This window comes from Oryx dammah, unplaced genomic scaffold, assembly GCF_014754425.2.
Source record: "Oryx dammah isolate SB20612 unplaced genomic scaffold, SCBI_Odam_1.1 HiC_scaffold_20, whole genome shotgun sequence".
Classification (NCBI taxonomy): Eukaryota; Metazoa; Chordata; class Mammalia; order Artiodactyla; family Bovidae; genus Oryx; species Oryx dammah.
Genome location: NW_024070204.1, coordinates 57327649 through 57345828, shown reverse-complemented (window position 1 = coordinate 57345828; position 18180 = coordinate 57327649). Strand labels below are relative to the sequence as shown.

General features: G+C 35.4%; 1 protein-coding gene across 2 annotated transcripts in view; it reads left to right on the top strand.

Moving 5' to 3' along the window:
* The first annotated feature begins 56 nt into the window (after positions 1-56).
* TRIM23 (tripartite motif containing 23) overlaps positions 57-18180 on the top strand; it is a 37239-nt gene continuing 19115 nt past the window's right edge. The window contains exons 1-5 of one of the 2 annotated variants that reach the window (XM_040262608.1): positions 57-189; positions 6675-6837; positions 14217-14338; positions 16400-16678; positions 17237-17419. In XM_040262608.1, coding sequence (XP_040118542.1) covers positions 109-189; positions 6675-6837; positions 14217-14338; positions 16400-16678; positions 17237-17419 — 828 coding nt within the window. In that variant the 5' untranslated portion in view covers positions 57-108. Of the gene's footprint in view, positions 190-6674; positions 6838-14216; positions 14339-16399; positions 18179-18180 lie in introns of both variants that reach the window. The other variant, XM_040262609.1, reaches the window with a different exon arrangement.

Below are 18180 nucleotides of genomic sequence, written 5' to 3'. Positions count from 1 at the left end.
TGCGCCTGTGCGCCAGCGGCAAGCGCCGAGGCTTCTGGGTAGGTGGCTTTACCCCGCCCCTCATGTGAAGGCCTTCTCGGCTGCTTCAGTGGCGAGGCTCCTTCTAGGATGGCTGCTCTGGTTGTAAACAAGCCTGGAGCGGGACTAGACAGTGGTCGTCAGGGCAGCCGGGGGACGGCCGTGGTGAAGGTGAGGGACCTTGCGTGCTCTGTTCTCCGCCATCGGCCTCCCTTCGGTTCATCCCGGAGATCTGGCTTTTTTTTTGGGCGGGTTGCGCGGACTCGGGTCCCTCTCCGCTTTACAAACCTATGCTTCCCCTCCGGACCTTTATCCCTGCAGGCCTGAGGTTACCGTGTCTCCTGGTCATTCTAGTCCTTTGTAGTCGCCAACGGGGACTTTTGTGAAAAGGAGCCTGTGGGCCTGTGAGAGTGACCTGGGCTGATCTTTCCTCAGGCCTTCTGTTTTTAGCTAAGCCCAACAGACATTAATAAGCTTATTTTTATGAAGTTGATCCATTATTATTGACAGATACTATCTTAGATATTTTACCTCGTTAATATCTATTTATGAAGTAATTGTTGATTCTAGTTTTACAAGTGAGGAAATTCAGGTTTCGGTTAACACTGTAGCTGAGCCAGAATTGACTGCTCCAAAGTATTCTTTTCCTTAATGCACTGCTTCTGTTTAATCAGCCCTCTGTTATTGGTTGACCGGCCCTCTCCTCTTTTCGTAGTACGGGTGTTTCAACAGCCCCGTTAATGCTCGGGAATATCAATTACCCTATGTTTGAAGTTTGAAATTCTGCCATGTTTAAATGCTCTAAAATGGGTTTACCAAAAATTCAGTTGAAATAACCGTAGAATCCACTTTTCCGTATATAGATAGATCTGGAAGGAGAACTGATCTTAATAACCTTCAGAATCCCCTGTAACCTCAGATAGTGGTAATTCTTATTCCTGGCTACATATTACTGAGGACTTAAAAAACATACACACAGACACAAACATTTAATCCCCCAGTTCTGCTTAAGTTGTTATCAGTGTATTTTTTTTGCATTCCCAGAATACTTTTAATGTGCAACTAGGGTTCAAAACCATTGAAGGAGATATCTGAAATTCTTTTAAGATCTTGAGTAATAGGCACCTGTGGTTTTTCATCTAATGTTGGTTTCATATGACAACGAATGATACATTTTTGCCTTCAACTATATTATCAATCAGTATTGGTGGTTGATTCGTCTTTTAAATATTAATAAAGTTATTTTGAAGATACATAGCATATCTGAGATGTGATGGTGCCCTCATTATTTGGCTTGTATGATTGAGATTTTATTTATTGAATTGTGCTTTTTCTAAGTAGAGAATACCTGAAGATTATTTTGTGAAATAACCTGAATTAAGAAGTAATAGGAATGTATATTACTACTGTCTCTGCTTTTGTTATCTTATCTTAAAATCTGAAAAATATACCAAACCTGATGTAACTCCAGTTTATTAAAGCACAGAGATTGGTAAATTAGAGGCTCATTTTGTTAATTTTCATTTTTATATGTAAAACGTGACTGAGATGTGCAGTAGGATAGTCCTTTTGGGCAAGATCCTCATGCTGTAATTTGTAAGATAAATTACAAATCAAATTTTAAAAAATCTCATGGCCATTGTTACAGGTGGAAGTAAGAAGTGTTCATTGGAAGGTAAAAGTTGAAGTATATAATGCTAATGTTTGTATATATAAAATGACTTCCTGCTTTATGAACGAGTTGATAGAATTTTCTTGTTAGGAAAAATAGAAATTGGATATGAAATTATTTATCTTCACAAAAGAATAGTGAGCTGCCTTCAGTTCAGTTCAGTCACTCAGTTGTGTCTGACTCTTTGTGACCCCATGAATTGCAGCAGGCCAGGGCTCCCTGTCCATCACCAACTCCCGGAGTTTACCCAAACTCATGTCCATCAAGTCGGTGACGCCATCAAGTCGGTGACGCCATCAAGTCGGTGACGCCATCCAACCATCTCATCCTCTGTCGTCCCCTTCTGTCCCGTCCTGCCCCCAATCCCTCTCAGCATCTGGGTCTTTTCCAATCAGTCTGCTCTTTGCATGAGTGGCCAAAGTATTGGAGTTTCAGTTTTAGCATTAGTCCTTCCAATGAACACCCAGGACTGATCTCCTTTAGGATGGACTGCTTGGATCTCCTTACAGTCCCAGGGACTTGCAAGAGTCTTCTCCAACACCACAGTTCAAAAGCATCAGTTCTTCGATGCTCAGCTTTCTTCATAGTCCCACTCTCATATCCATACATGACCACTGGAAAAACCATAGCCTGGACTAGACGGACCTTTGTTGGCAAAGTAATGTCTCTGCTTTTTAATATGCTATCTAGGTTGGTCATAACTTTCCTTCCAAGGAGTAAGGGTCTTTTAATTTCATGGCTGCATTCGCCATCTACAGTGATTTTGGAGCCCAAGAAAATAAAGTCTGACACTGTTTCCACTGTTTCCCCATCTATTTCTGATGAAGTGACGGGACCAGATGCCATGATCTTCGTTTTCTGAATGTTAAGCTTTAAGCCAACATTTTCACTTTCACTTTCATCAAGAGGCTTTTTAGTTCCTCTTCACTTTCTGCCATAAGGGTGGTGTCATCTGCATATCTGAGGTTATTGATATTTCTCCCGGCAATCTTAATTCTTGTGTTTCTTCCAGCCCAGAGTTTCTCATGATGTACTCTGAATATAAGTTAAATATCAGGGTGACAATATACAGCCTTGACGTACTCCTTTTCCTATTTGGAACCAGTCTGTTCTTCCATGTCCAGTTCTAAATGTTTCTTCCTGACCTTAATCCTTTGAAAATATGGCCTCCTTTATTAAAATTTAATTTACATGAGATAAGTTTGAAGCCCTCTTTGGCATATTGTGAAGTTTATAACACCAAGAGCTTTTTTCCTATCTAGGACTTAATGTCTTATGCTGTTAGCCACAATTCCTATTCATAAATACTGAAGAAAAAAATTTCTTACTCTATTATTTACTGAGATGATGCAAAATAGTCTAGTAACTGTGGTTTACTAGAATTTTTACTAAAATTCAATGGAATTTTACTAGTGCTTTTTGAAAAAAACCTGTGGTAGTAACATGAATAATGATGCTGTTAAAGATACAAGATCTGAATGAAAAAAGTAAAATTTTAATTTGGTTCTTTGGAGTTTTGTTATATATAATGGTAAAATATTATGGTGTCTCTATATGAGAACATTTATTTAAAATGTTGCACTTACTTTGTAATATCTAATTTCTATTGTGAATATCTTTTCTGTAATTTGATATTGAAGATTTTTTTCTTTTTTTTTTAAGTGAAGATATTTAAGTGATACTTTTTTACTGTCTTTTTAAAAAAATTCAGGATAATATGAAGTGTGTATATTGTATATATATGTGTGTAAATATATATATATATGATTTATGTATAGTTATTCCCCAGCTGTTTCCATTCTTCAAAGAGAACTACAGTTACAATGTAATGTTACATTGTAACATTACAATGTGATGTTACAATGTAACATTACAATGTAATGTATCATGCCAGACAGATAGTAGGCTTGTAAAGCAATATATATATAAATATATATAAAGGAGAGTGAAAAAGTTGGCTTAAAGCTCAACATTCAGAAAACGAAGATCATGGCATCTGGTCCCATCACTTCATGGCAAATAGATGGGGAAACAGTGGAAACAGTGTCAGACTTTATTTTTTTGGGCTCCAAAATCACTGCAGATGGTGATTGCAGCCATGAAATTAAAAGATGCTTACTCCTTGGAAGGAAAGTTATGACCAATCTAGATAGCATATTGAAAAGCAGAGACATTACTTTGTCAACAAAGGTCCGTCTAGTCCAGGCTATGATTTTTCCAGTGGTCATGTACAGATGTGAGAGTTGGACTGTGAAGAAAGCTGAGTGCTGAGAAATTGATGCTTTTGAACTGTGGTGTTGGAGAAGACTCTTGTGAGTCCCTTGGACTGTAAGGAGATCCAACCAGTCCATTCTAAAGGAGACCAGTCCTGGGTGTTCTTTGGAAGGAATGATGCTAAAGCTGAAACTCCAATATTTTGGCCACCTCACGCAAAGAGTTGACTCATTGGAAAAGACTCTGATGCTGGGAGGGATTGGGGGCAGGAGGAGAAGGGGATGACAGAGGATGAGATGGCTGGATGGCATCACAGACTCGATGGACGTGAGTTTGAGTGAACTCCGGGAGTTGGTGATGGACAGGGAGGCCTGATGTGCTGCAATTCATGGAGTCTCAAAGAGTCTGACATGACTGAGCGACTGAACTACAAATATTCTCTTTAGCTCCCCAAAGATATATACTTGCAAAACAGTGTATATAAAAATATATGCCTCCTTTATGTCTTCTCCATTATGCAAAAGTTAAATATTCTATATGTTATTTTTCACTTTGCTTTATTCATATGGAATCATACTGTGTATACATAAAAAGTTTCCTGACTCTTCCTCCCTAGACTGCATGTGTGCGTCGGTGCTCAGTCACGTCCAACCCTTTGTGACCCTGTGGACTGGAGCCCGTCAGGCTCCTCCTCCATGGGATTCTCCAGGCAAGAATACTGGAGTGGGTTGCTGTTTCCTCCTCCAGGGGATCTTCCCAACCCAGGAATCAAACCTGCGTCTCCTGCGTCTCCTGCATTGTAGGTGGATTCTTTACTGCTGAACCATCCAAGAATCCCCCCACTAGACTGCATAGTTTTGCACTATATGAATGCTGCTTAATTTATTTTCTGTGTATATTTACTTTGTTTCCAATATTTTGCTAGTGGAAAAGATGCTTGAAGGAATAATATATAGATATTCTTATACATATGTGATACACTTGTAGGATAAATTCCTGAAAGTAGAATTACTAAGCTATTCACACTGTTGATAGGTTTTGTCAAATTGCCTTCCATAGGGGCTATATCAGTCAATAAACAGTTCACAGCAACCGGCAGGTTATCTACTCTCCCACACTTTCATCAGTAGAAAGTGTTATCAGCTTTTTAAAATATCATCTGGAAAAAGTATATTGATATAGCTTCGACTGATTTCAAAATGCTTTGAGTGAGATTGGACATCTTTTCATATAATTAAAGATCTGTTTTCATTGCCTTTTCTGTGAACTATGTGTTACAGTTAAGCTTCTTTTGGCCCATACTGGGATGCAAGCCAGTCATGAATTATCAGTTTATTTACAGTGAAAAACATTAACATTTCATGTTCTGACTCCAACTTGACTGTAGAGTTATTATTAAAGTTTTACTGGATTAAGTCTGATTTTCACTCTGGGTTTTCTGTTTTTTTTTTTTTTTAACTTTGTAGTATGTATTTGTTGGTTAAAATTTTTATTTTTGTTGGACTTTATTAACCTAAGCACATAGGTGCTTGGTATTTGGAATACCTTGTTCCTGAGGGCTTTGGTCTAACAGGGTAAGACAGGCTGGAAAGCCAATTAAAGTATTAAAAAGTGTTTTGGGTATTGAGATCAACACTTATCCATGGTGCATGGGAACCCTAAGGATAGTGTGTTCACTTAGGAATTTGTTAGTTTATTAATGTAAAAATAGAATCCCTAGGAAAATGTCTCTTTATCTGTTTCTTCAGTGTTAACGTAAAGAAAGAGGCAAAAACAGTTTGGTATGTGCCGTGAACTGCAAGTTATTTGATACAGTTTGAGAATAGAATTTGAAAGAGAAGAGAAGCGATAGAATAGGAGCCATGCTGTGGCAGGTCACAGATGGTGGTTCTGGAATTTGGGGTACAGTCAAACAGTTCAGTGTGGGTATGTTTAAAAAAATTATTGTGGAAAACTTCAAGTATATAAGAAATAACCTTCATTGATATAGTTTGTTGACTAATTATAAAACAAACTCATGGGCTGAAGAATTAGAATATGCCAATTCTTGTCACCCTTCCTTTTTTTTAATTGAAGTATACCTTTTTTTTTTTACTTGAAGTATAGTTGATTTGTCATCTTTCCTACGACTGACTCCGTCTACTTTCACAAGTCAGGTACCTGCAATTGGAACTAGATAAACAACAAACTTTCTAACCCAGGGCCATTATTATTAATTGAGAACATGGAGTTGAGTTTAAGTCTAACTGCATTCTTACCTTTACATTGTATGATGTAAATATATGTTAGAAGATACTTGAAAATTACTTATAGTCTTGTCTTAACAACTTCTTTATCATTTACCAGGTAAGTTGTCATCCTAGCACATTTATCAAATTATTTTTGTCCAAATTAATGTTGGGTTTTCTGAGGGTTAGTTAATTGTAGAGAAGTTGTTTAAGAACCCAACTTCAGTAGAGTTATATACTGTTAGGTATTCACATATAACTAATCATGTCATAATTTTCAAAACTTAAGATGTTAACTTACAACATTGTTTTGGTCCCTGACACTTATCCTTCCAAGGAGATTTTACTGTGATGTAATTTTCGTGAGATCTGCCAGATGAAGTAATAAAAGATGATTTAAGATTTTACACCTAGACAGTTTTTTTTAATGGAGGAAAAGTAACAAGATTGATGCATTAAATATGATCAGACTTTTTTTTTAGCCTAAAATATTTATGCTTTAAAGTCATTTGAAGAGCACATATGTTCTTTCCAATTATTAGGTGCTGGAATGTGGAGTTTGTGAAGATGTCTTTTCTTTGCAAGGAGACAAAGTTCCTCGCCTTCTGCTTTGTGGCCATACAGTCTGTCATGACTGTCTCACTCGGCTGCCTCTTCATGGAAGAGCAATCCGTTGCCCTTTTGATCGGCAAGTAACAGACCTAGGTAGGAAAAATATATATATATATAATTGTTCATGTAATACAAATGTCATAGTAGACAATTTCTTTCTGCTTGATTTTAAAAATTATAAAACTCTGGGAGTTCCCTGGCAGTCCAGTGGTTAGGACTCTGTGCTTCTACTGTAGGACGAATGGGGTCTTTTCCTATCGGGAAACATGCTGAGGTGTGGCCAAAAAAATAAAAAGAAACATAAAATTCCAAGGAGGGTTCAGTTTCTTTTAAAACTAGTAGTCCTGAAGCTATAAACTAGCCTACTCTTAGGGACTAACTTTGTTTCATCTTCTAGGATTTTTATATTCAGTACTTATAGATCAATTGTTTTAGGACACCTGAGAAAGATATGCTAACCTTTTCCATTTTCCTGTAAAACAGGGTTTACCTTAGACATGAATAGGCCATTAAGGAAAATACAGATAAGTACTTGGAGTTTCAACATGTTATTTATTGATATCAGAGACAGAAGTATTTTTAGCATTTGATAACTACTAACTACTTCTTGTTCCTCTATTAAAATGTGTTTAAAGGTCTGGTGGATTTTTTTCAGTTTTTTGCATACTTTTAAAACTTTGCTTTATGGTTTTCAAAATGAGTTATTACTGTAGGATACCAGATTTGGAAATGACATTTATTAACATTTGAACAGTTATTTTAATTTTATGTTTATTCTTTTTTTTTTTAAGTATTATGCTCCATTTATTTTCATAGTTTTCAGTTGTTCTCCATTGAACTTACTTCATTGATATTTTTATTGGTTACAGAATTGTGATTCTTTCATTCCTGTCATAAATCACCCAACCTTATTGGCAATTTTCTATTATGGTTTCATTTGGCATTAATTGCAATTGCCAGCTATTGACATCATATGATCATACATTCAGGCCGTGGCTGAAGTTTACATACACTAATCCCAAAGAAACTATATTATGAAGTGAGCACTGTGTTATAAATGTTATGAATAAAATATGTTATAAAAACGGCATGTCTTTTATTATGTATTCTTATACATACATTTGAAAGTAATTCTGCTTTCCTTTTCTTGGCATTTTATTTTATTTTATTTATTTTTTATTTATAAATTTTTATTTTTACTTTATTTTACTTTACAATACTATATTGGTTTTGCCATACATTGACATGAATCCGCCACGGGTGTACATGAGTTCCCAAACATGAACCCCCCTCCCAACTCCCACCCCATATCTTCTCTCTGGATCATCCCTGTGCACCAGCCCCAAGCATCCTGTATCCTGCATCGAACATAGACTGGCGATTCGTTTCTTACATGATAGTATACATGTTTCAATGCCATTCTCCCAAATCATCCCACCCTCTCCCTCAAAGTCCAAAAGTCCGCTCTACACATCTGTGTCTCTTTTGTTGTCTCGCATACAGGGTGATCATTACCATCTTTCTAAATTCCATATATATGTGTTAGTATACTATATTGATGTTTTTCTTTCTGGCTTACTTCACTTTGTATAATCAGCTCCAGTTTCATCCATCTCATTAGAACTGATTCAAATGTATTCTTTTTCATGGCTGAGTAATACTCCATTGTGTATATGTACCACAGCTTTCTTATCCATTCATCTGCTGATGGACATCTAGGTTGTTTCCATGTCCTGGCTATTATAAACAGTGCTGTGATGAACATTGGGGTACATGTGTCTCTTTCTATTCTGGTTTCCTCGGTGTGTATGCCCAGCAGTGGGATTGCTGAGTCATAAGGCAGTTCTATTTGCAATTTTTAAAGGAATCTCCACACTGTTCTCCATAGTGGCTGTACTATTTTGCATTCCCACCAACAGTGTAGGAGGGTTCCCTTCTCTCCACAGCCTCTCCAGCATTTATTGCTTGCAGACTTTTGGATCGCAGCCATTCTGACTGGTGTGAAGTGGTACCTGATTATGGTCTTGATTTGCATTTCTCTGATAATGAGTGATGTTGAGCATCTTTTCATGTGTTTGTTAGCCATCTGTATGTCTTCTTTAGAGAAATGTCTATTTAGTTCTTTGGCCCATTTTTTGATTGGGTAGTTTATTTTTCTGGAATAGAGCTGCATAAGTTGCTTGTTTATTTTTGAGATTAGTTGTTTGTCAGTTGCTTCATTTGCTATTATTTTCTCCCATTCGGAAGGCTGTCTTTTCACCTTGCTTATAGTTTCCTTTGTTGTGCAGAAGCTTTTAAGTTTAATTAGGTCCCATTTGTTTATCTTTGCTTTTATTTCCAGTATTCTGGGAGGTGGGTCATAGAGGATCCTGCTGTGATTTATGTCGGAGAGTGTTTTGCCTATGTTCTCCTCTGGGAGTTTTATAGTTTCTGGTCTTACATTTAGATCTTTAATCCATTTTGAGTTTATTTTTGTGTGTGGTGTTAGAAAGTGATCTAGTTTCATTCTTTTACAAGTGGTTGACCAGTTTTCCCAGCACCACTTGTTAAAGAGATTGTCTTTAATCCATTGTATATTCTTGCCTCCTTTGTCAAAGATAAGTTGTCCATAGGTGTGTGGATTTATCTCTGGGGTTTCTATTTTGTTCCCTTGATCTATATTTATGTCTTTGTGCCAGTACCATATTGTCTTGATGACTGTGGCTTTGTAGTAGAGCCTGAAATCAGGCAAGTTGATTCCTCCAGTTCCATTCTTCTTTCTCAAGACTGCTTTGGCTATTCGAGGTTTTTTGTATTTCCATACAAATCTTGAAATTATTTGTTCTAGTTCTGTGAAAAATACTGCTGGTCGCTTGGTAGGGATTGCATTGAATCTGTAGATTGCTTTGGGGTAGTATACTCATTTTCACTATATTGATTATTCTGATCCATGAACATGGTATATTTCTCCATCTATTAGTGTCCTCTTCGATTTCTTTCATCAGTGTTTTATAGTTTTCTATATATAGGTCTTTAGTTTCTTTAGGTAGATATATTCCTAAGTATTTTATTCTTTTCGTTTCAATGGTGAATGGAATTTTTTCCTTAATTTCTTTTTCTACTTTCTCATTATTAGTGTATAGGAATGGAAGCGATTTCTGTGTGTTGATTTTATATCCTGCAACTTTCCTATATTCATTGATTAGTTCTAGTAATTTTCTGGTGGAGTCTTTAGGGTTTTCTATGTAGAGGATCATGTCATCTGCAAACAGTGAGAGTTTTACTTCTTCTTTTCTAATTTGGATTCCTTTTATTTCTTTTTCTGCTCTGATTGCTGTGGCCAAAACTTCCAGAACTATGTTGAATAGTAGCAGTGAAAGTGGGCACCCTTTTGTTGTTCCTGACTTTAGGGGAAATGCTTTCAATTTTTCACCATTGAGGATAATGTTTGCTGTGGGTTTGTCATATATAGCTTTTATTATGTTGAGGTATGTTCCTTCTATTCCTGCTTTCTGGAGAGTTTTTATCATAAATGGATGTTGAATTTTGTCAAAGGCCTTCTCTGCATCTATTGAGATAATCATATGGCTTTTATTTTTCAATTTGTTAATATGTTTATTCTTTTTAATGGTGGAATTTTCTCCAAAATTGATAGTTTAAGGTTGTCATTTATTTTTAGTTCAGTAGTACTGTTTAAGACTGTTCAGACTATATATCATGTGGAACACATTTAAAATAATTAAATTACCAGGAAAACAAGCAAGAGTACCCAGATTTTTAGACCAGAAAGCTTTAAAATGCTAAACATTGTTGTAAAATATTTTCTATAAGGGTAGGATAGAATGGTTTTTTTTAAGATTTTGGTAGACTTTGATTTAGCTAAGTAGTATGCTCATTTGCCAGAAAACTAATATAAGACATTGTTAGCATTATTATGGATAGCATTAACTTACCATTAGTCAAGTAACAAGGTTCAGGGGGGAAATGTCTTTATTTTTACAGTGTTTTTATTGTCCTTTTATTCTGTAATATATATATCATACCATCTTTATATAAAACTATATAGAAGCAGTAATACTTTGCAAATGTAAGATGGACCCTTTCTTCCTTTTGAAGGGCACTGTATCTTCTCTATATAAATATCACAGTGTGGGTTGTTACTACCCTCACTGTGATAAACTAGGAATTCGTGACAGGTAATGGTTAGTGATATCCTAGTTGAAATCAGTCAAACCAAAAATTTTGCCTTGAATATAGGTTGTGATTTCTATATTCTTGTTCAGTGACTAAGTCATGTCCAGTTCTTTGTGACCCCATGTACTGCAGCACACCAGGCTTCCCTGTCGTTCACTATCTCCTGGAGTTTGCTCAAACTAATGCCCGTTGAGTTTGTGATGCCATCCAACCATCTCATCCTCATCATCATCTTATCTCATCCTTTTCCACCTCCGCTCAATCTTTCCCAGCATCAGGGTCTTTTCCGGTGAGTTGGCTATTCACTTCAGCTGGATAAACTATTGGGGCTTTGGTTTCAGCATTAATCCTTCCAATGAATATTCAGGGTTGATTTCCTTTAGGATTGACTAGTTTGATCTCCTTGCTGTCTAAGGGACTCTCGAGAGTCTTCTCCAGCACCACAATTTGAAAGCATTAGTTATTCAGCGCTCAGCTTTCTTTATGGTCCAGCTCTCACATCTGTACATGACTGCTGGAAAAACCATAGCTTTGACTATATGAACTTTTGTCAGCAAAGTGATGTCTCTGCTTTTTGATACACTGTCCAGGTTCATCATCGCTTTTCTTCCAAGGAGCCACTGTCTTTTAATTTCATGGCTGCAGTCACTGTCTGCAGTGATTTTGGAGCCTGAGAAAATAAAATATGTCACAGTTTCCATTTTTTTTCTCCATCTGTATGCCATGAAGTGATGGAACTGGATGCCATGTTCTTAGTTTTTTGAATGTAGAGTTTAAGCCAGCGTTTTCTCTCTCCGCTTTCACCCTCAAGAGGCTCTTTAGTTCTTTCTTGTTTTCTGCCAATTAGAATGTTGTCATCCACATAACTGAGGTTGTCAATATTTCTACTGGCAGTCTTGATCCCAGCTTGTGATTCATCTAGCCTGGCATTTTGCATGATGTATAGTAATTACTATACCTTGTAGCTTAGAATTTTACTCTAATTCGAGCCTATGGAATATGTGTTAATGATCCTTGATATAGTTTGATGTCATTATTTTTAAATTTCTATTTAAAATCTATTATAGAAATTATATATATATGTATAAATTGCAGAAAATTTGGAAAATCTATTAAAAAGTATAAGAAAATCATTTGTATTTCCTGCTTATAAAATCAAGTTACTGTTTTTTCTTTCTTTCCATTATGACTTATTATAGGATATTGAATAGAGTTCTCTGTGCTATACAGTAGGACCTTGTCATTTATCCATTCTATATATAATAGTTTACATCTCCTAATCCCAAACTCCCAACCCATCCCTCCCTTCTACCACCGCAGTCCCCATGAACTGCTGGTAATATGAAAGAATCAACATTAGAATTCTTCTTTAGTATCAGTAGTTGTTCATCATAGTTATTAGTACTGGTCAGCATCATTTATGGTTCTTCTCTTCTTTCCTCATGGTAAAATTACACCTTCCTTCTCTCTTCTGATTAGGTAGGCACAGCTGTGTGATTTTTGTTTAACTAGTGAAATTATGAGTAGAAGTGAAGTGTAACTTCCAGGTAGAAGCTGTTAAGGGTGGATTTATGATAGTTTGCAGTAAATTGTTTTCCCTGCTATAGTGAGGTGACACAGGTGGTTGGAGCCTCAGTGGCCTGTGTCCTTGATCATGGACAGAAGGGAACAGAGTGTCTCTTGTCTTCACCAACCCCTGAGATGTTATATGAGCAAAAAGCAAATCTTTGTTGTTTTAAGTCATTGAGATATTGATTTGCTTTGATAGTCACAGAAAAATTAAGTAATATCTTAGGCACTAGATAGATACTGTTTAAATACTACTAGGAGTTTATGTGTTTGTGTTTAATATATAATTAAAGTATTTGGATACTGACAAGATAATACTTTTAAATAAAGGACTTAGTGTACTTCTTAATTTTTTATAAACAAAGTGGATAGAACTCAGTTTGATGTAGAATATGTGTGAAAAATTAAATCAGTTGAGAAAGCCTTGCTAGGATGGCAAGACAGGGGGAAATGCTGGGTAGGGGCTGCATAAAGATACTTGGGAAAGGAGGTCACAGAAATCAGAGAGGAGGGTAAAGATATTTAGCCTAGTTAAAAATATTTTTTTTGGAGAACCATAACTAGAAATGGCTTTTTTCCTTACCTTTTCTTCAGCTTTCCTTTTTCCTTCCTTTTTTTCTTCCTTCCTTTCCTCCCTTAGAAAAGAGGGGCCAAGAAGGACGGAAGCCTTGTAACCACTGACTTCATCATTCTTTTGTTTTTTTCAATGAGTATGTATTAGGTGGCAGCTTTGTGTCAGATGGTATTTGTTGTATAGAAGCTCAGCATAACAGATATTCCTTCTAATTTCCAGAGGATCTATCTTTTATTTATAGTCTTAGGAAGAGTTTGTGGTTTATGTGTGCTCATGTGTGTGGCCATGTATGCATGCACATATGTTTGTTCACCTGGCCTTTTATGGTCAGTTCTGGGGAAAAGAGGCATTGGTCCTCATTCAGATGTGCCCTAAAGTCTTATCTACCTAAAAGGGAGTATCGTCAGACTTTAGTGTGAAACTCTGTGTATGTGTGTGGGAAGGAGTTTATATATTTATTGATTGCCCTTAGGGTTGTAGGTTAGATGAGATATGGGGAAATGTCTTTAGCTGCTCTAGTTCCAGATTAGAGATGGATTTATTTTAGGTTAAGTGTATCTTTCATACTGTGATTTTCAAACATGCATCATATTTTATGACCATATTTGTGGTCATAAAATCAGTTTGTCTGTGAATAATATTTTTTAAAAGAAATAGGATAAAACCAATCAGTTTGTTGCACACTGTGAGGGTGAATTTTGGTTTGTAAATCTTCTGTTTCAGTGGTGTGTGTGTGTGTGTGTGTGTGTGTGTGTGTGTGTGTGTGTGTGTGTTTGTTATACTGGGTTGCAATGTAAAATATTTTTCTTACTGTAGGTTGCTGTTAAAAATATTTAAAGCACTTGTTTTAGTATATATAGTAAAAGACAGTGAGGAAATAGGATTTATAAATTATAAATTATATTGAAGTTAAATTATAGAAAAAAAATAAGAAAAGAAAAAATGTTTCTACTTAGAATGCTAAAGAGTTCTGTGTTTTAAAGAGAATATTAATATTGCTGTTATATCATTAACAGGAAATGGAGAAATTTTGAATTTTCAAAATTTAAACATTATTAATGATTCAACTGTGAGACATTGAAATTACTATCAGTATATGGGGTAAAATAAATAATATTCCATTTTGTTATATTTAGTTTATATGTTTATATTCTAGGAGATTCAGGTGTCTGGGGATTGAAAAAAAATTTTGCTTTATTGGAGCTTTTGGAAAGACTACAGAATGGACATATTGGTCAGTATGGAGCTGCAGAAGAAGCCATTGGGATATCTGGAGAGGTATCAATTGAACTGTTGAAATATTTGTTATGACCATGAATTTTTTTAAAATTTAAAATATTTGCCATTATATACACAATATTACCTCCACTTACCCTATAAAGTAGGATTCCAGAGACACAACTTTTCATTACATTATAGTTCTGAAGGCAACAGAATCCCCAACTGAACAAAAGCAAAACTGAAGCTTGAATTCTCTGAAAATATATGCAAACTATGTTTTTTGTATGAACTTGTTTCCTTATCATCATTAGTTCTACATAAGGGTAAAGTGAAAGAGTAAGATTATGGATGAATACGAAGGATATGTAGCCTACTTTAAAGCAGAGGATGCAAAAGGGAATCATTCAACAGTTAATGCACAAAGAAAGAAGAACTCCATGAAAGGGACCTTTTAGTGTAGAGACAGAATGCCTTACAGGTAGCCATAGCTCCTGAGGGAATTACTATTAAATATCTTCATGAAAAGTTAAATTGTGTGTAGATGTACTCTCTTTATCCAGACAGATTAGTGTCCAATAATTATTAGAAGGCCATTAACGCAAGTTAAAATACACATTTTTAGCATAAAATTTGTCTACATAACTCATAGACTGTTTTGAATATAGAAATAGTTGTTCAGTAAATAGTTAATAATTTTGATGAACACCTTGTAAACCACATGTTTAGTATCAAGGAAAATGTCAGATTGACTTTTTACTTCTCTTTTATTAGACCATGATTTCCTATATGAAGTGAATCAGTGAAGGTAATCTCAAACTGAAGCACCATTTTCTAAAAATTTTGCAGTTTGAGATTTATCTTTTACCTTTATTTTGAAAGACATTGAGGATTATCTAACGTTGATCTTACAAATTTGTCAGCTCTAGAAAGCAGAAGACATGACTTTTTAATTTTATACATATGCATTTTTCATAGTTGCAAGCAAAGTTGTTTAACTTTGGGTTCATGTTTTATTTACTGTGATACTGAATGATACCATTGATATATTTTCTAATCTTTATTTCTACAGAAATTTATATCAAATCTTTCCCTTTCCAGTTATGGCCTTTTAGTATTCAGAAAAAGTTTTCGAAGCATTCTTGATTATCTGACAACTCAGAATGCTTTTTACTAATTCATAAAAACAATAAACCTTTATAAGGTTACATGTAACATAGGGTTTTATTTTATTTTTTTCTTAAATTTAATGATTTTCAACCAGGATAGTGCAGTGGACTCAACTATGGAGTTTTAGAAGAAATACACAGCCTGGACTTCATCTATACCTATTGAGCAATGAGTATTTCTCAGGCTGGAGTCCAAGCATCTTTTTAAAAGCTTCACTTGGTTATCTAAGTAATAAAATTTGTGCTTCTCTTTTTCTATACATTATGCTGACAAGTATATTTAAAGCAGGGGGGAAGTATTTACTATCAGTTCTTTCAGTCTTAAAAAAAAACAAACTTCTATCCTCTATTGTTCGTTTCTTGTGTATAAAGTGAGGGGATTTTGCAGTAGATACCTTTGCACTGACAGTGAATCTAAAATAATGGTTGTATTTTTGGCCTCAAATTCATAGCATATATTAATATATGATGATCAGTTTTGGAAGTAGCTTTCACTTACCTATAGAAGTGAGTAGTGAATGACCTTTGTATTTAATGATCAGTTTGTTTTTATATATTTAAAGATTATGGGCTTTTATATTTCAAAATTTGGCATGTTCTAATGATTGGGGTTTAGTTAAAAAAATTTTTTTTAAATCAAAGTATAATTACTTTATAATATTATGTTAGTTTCAAGCATATATCAACATGGTTTGGTTATATACACACACACACACATTCTTTTTCAGATTCTTTTCCATTATAAATTGTTATAAGATACTGAGTATAGTTCCCTGTGTTGTACAGTAGGTCCTTGTTGTTTACCTATTTTATATATAGTAATATGTAATTTATTTCTCCTCCCTCTCTCTTGGTATCTCCTTTGGTAACCGTAAGTTTGTTTTCTGGGTCTCAGTCAGTTTCTGTTTAATAAAGGGGTTTAGTTTTAATACATTACTTTTTTGTTTATCAGAGCATCATTCGTTGTGATGAAGATGAAGCTCATGTTGCATCTGTATATTGCACTGTATGTGCAACTCACTTGTGCTCAGAGTGTTCCCAAGTTACTCATTCTACGAAGACCCTAGCAAAGCACAGGAGAGTGCCTCTAGCTGATAAACCGCATGAGAAGACCATGTGCTCTCAGCATCAAGTGCATGCCATTGAGTTTGTTTGCTTGGAAGATGGCTGTCAAACTAGCCCACTCATGTGTTGTGTCTGCAAAGAATATGGAAAACACCAAGGTCACAAGGTATGAATATAGTTAAAGTTGATAACTTTACCTGCTTTACCAGCCTACTGTTTATCTTCACTGACTTGGTTCTTTATACTAAAGTAGAAACTGAAGAAGAGCTAAATGATAAATGAGTTGAGCTTGGTAGCATGAAAGGAAAAGAGAGGTTTGTAATGACTTACCAAAAATTTCAGAGTCCTCATGCTTCATTCTTCATTGAAAATGGCTTTCCAGAAAGGAAATAAAAAGTCCTTTTCTTTCTGTGCATGTTTTTGTAAAGCACTGGATTGTGTTGATAATATATCTGTTGATGAGCTAGTGCTTGTGATCAAATTTTAGAGATTTCTTGGTTTCTTAGCAGTATATGAAATTCCAAATTTTAAATTATTTCTTTGAAGGATCAATAATTTTGGAATGAAGGCAAATTAGTATTTCTTCATGCTGTGATTTTGTAAATATGTTACAAAACCCACTTGCAGCTAATGCTTTTTTTATTAATAGGAACCAGTTAAGTAGCATTTTATATAATTAGTCAATACTGTGAGTTCTTTTCTATAATTATGTTGCATCTTATAGCATTCAGTATTGGAACCAGAAGCTAACCAGATCCGAGCATCAATTTTAGATATGGCTCATTGCATACGGACCTTCACTGAGGAAATTTCAGATTATTCCAGAAAATTAGTTGGAATCGTTCAGCACATTGAAGGAGGAGAACAAATAGTAGAAGATGGAATTGGAATGGCCCACACAGAACATGTATGAATTTTTTTCCTCCTTACCCTTTTTCCTTCTTACTTTTTCACCTTATAGGATTTATTGAGCAATTCCATTGTACCAGTACTGCACTAGTCAGTGGAAATAAGTTTTTTGAAAAGTCTCTGTCTTTATGGAAATTTATAATCCATCATGGAAGAGTTTCAAGTGTGGTAACTGTTTACTTTGTGGGGGAAATTCAGGATACCCTGGCAGTGTGCATATAAACAGCATTAACTTAGGTAAGTCTTGGAAGGCTTTGTAGAAGATTTGATGTCTAAACTGAGATTTAAAGGAATTTAGTCAGGGAGAAGAGTGAGATGGGGAGAGAGTTGTTCTAGAGAGGGAAGCATATGTTAAAATACCTGGCAGTGAGACTTGGACATATTGTAGAAACTTAACTAAGTTCACTGTGGTTGAAGCTTTGAGTATTGGGGTGGCAGATGGTAAGAAAAGACGTTGGAGAATTAAGGGCCAAATCGTGCAACATCTTGTTAGTTATGTTAAAGAGTTTGGACTTTATCTCACAGGCAGTGATGAGCCATTGAAGAATTGTCATAGGAATAACTTAATCAGATTTGTATTAAGAAAGGTTGCTGTTTAATATAAAAAATGAATTGGAGGAACAACAAGATTGGAAGCAAGGAGACCTCTTGTGAGGTTGCTGAAATTATCTATTTGAGAATTGTTTGTGGCCCATAATACTGCAGTATTGAGGATGGAGAGAAGCACATGGCTTTGAGATGTTAAAGAAGAGAATAGGT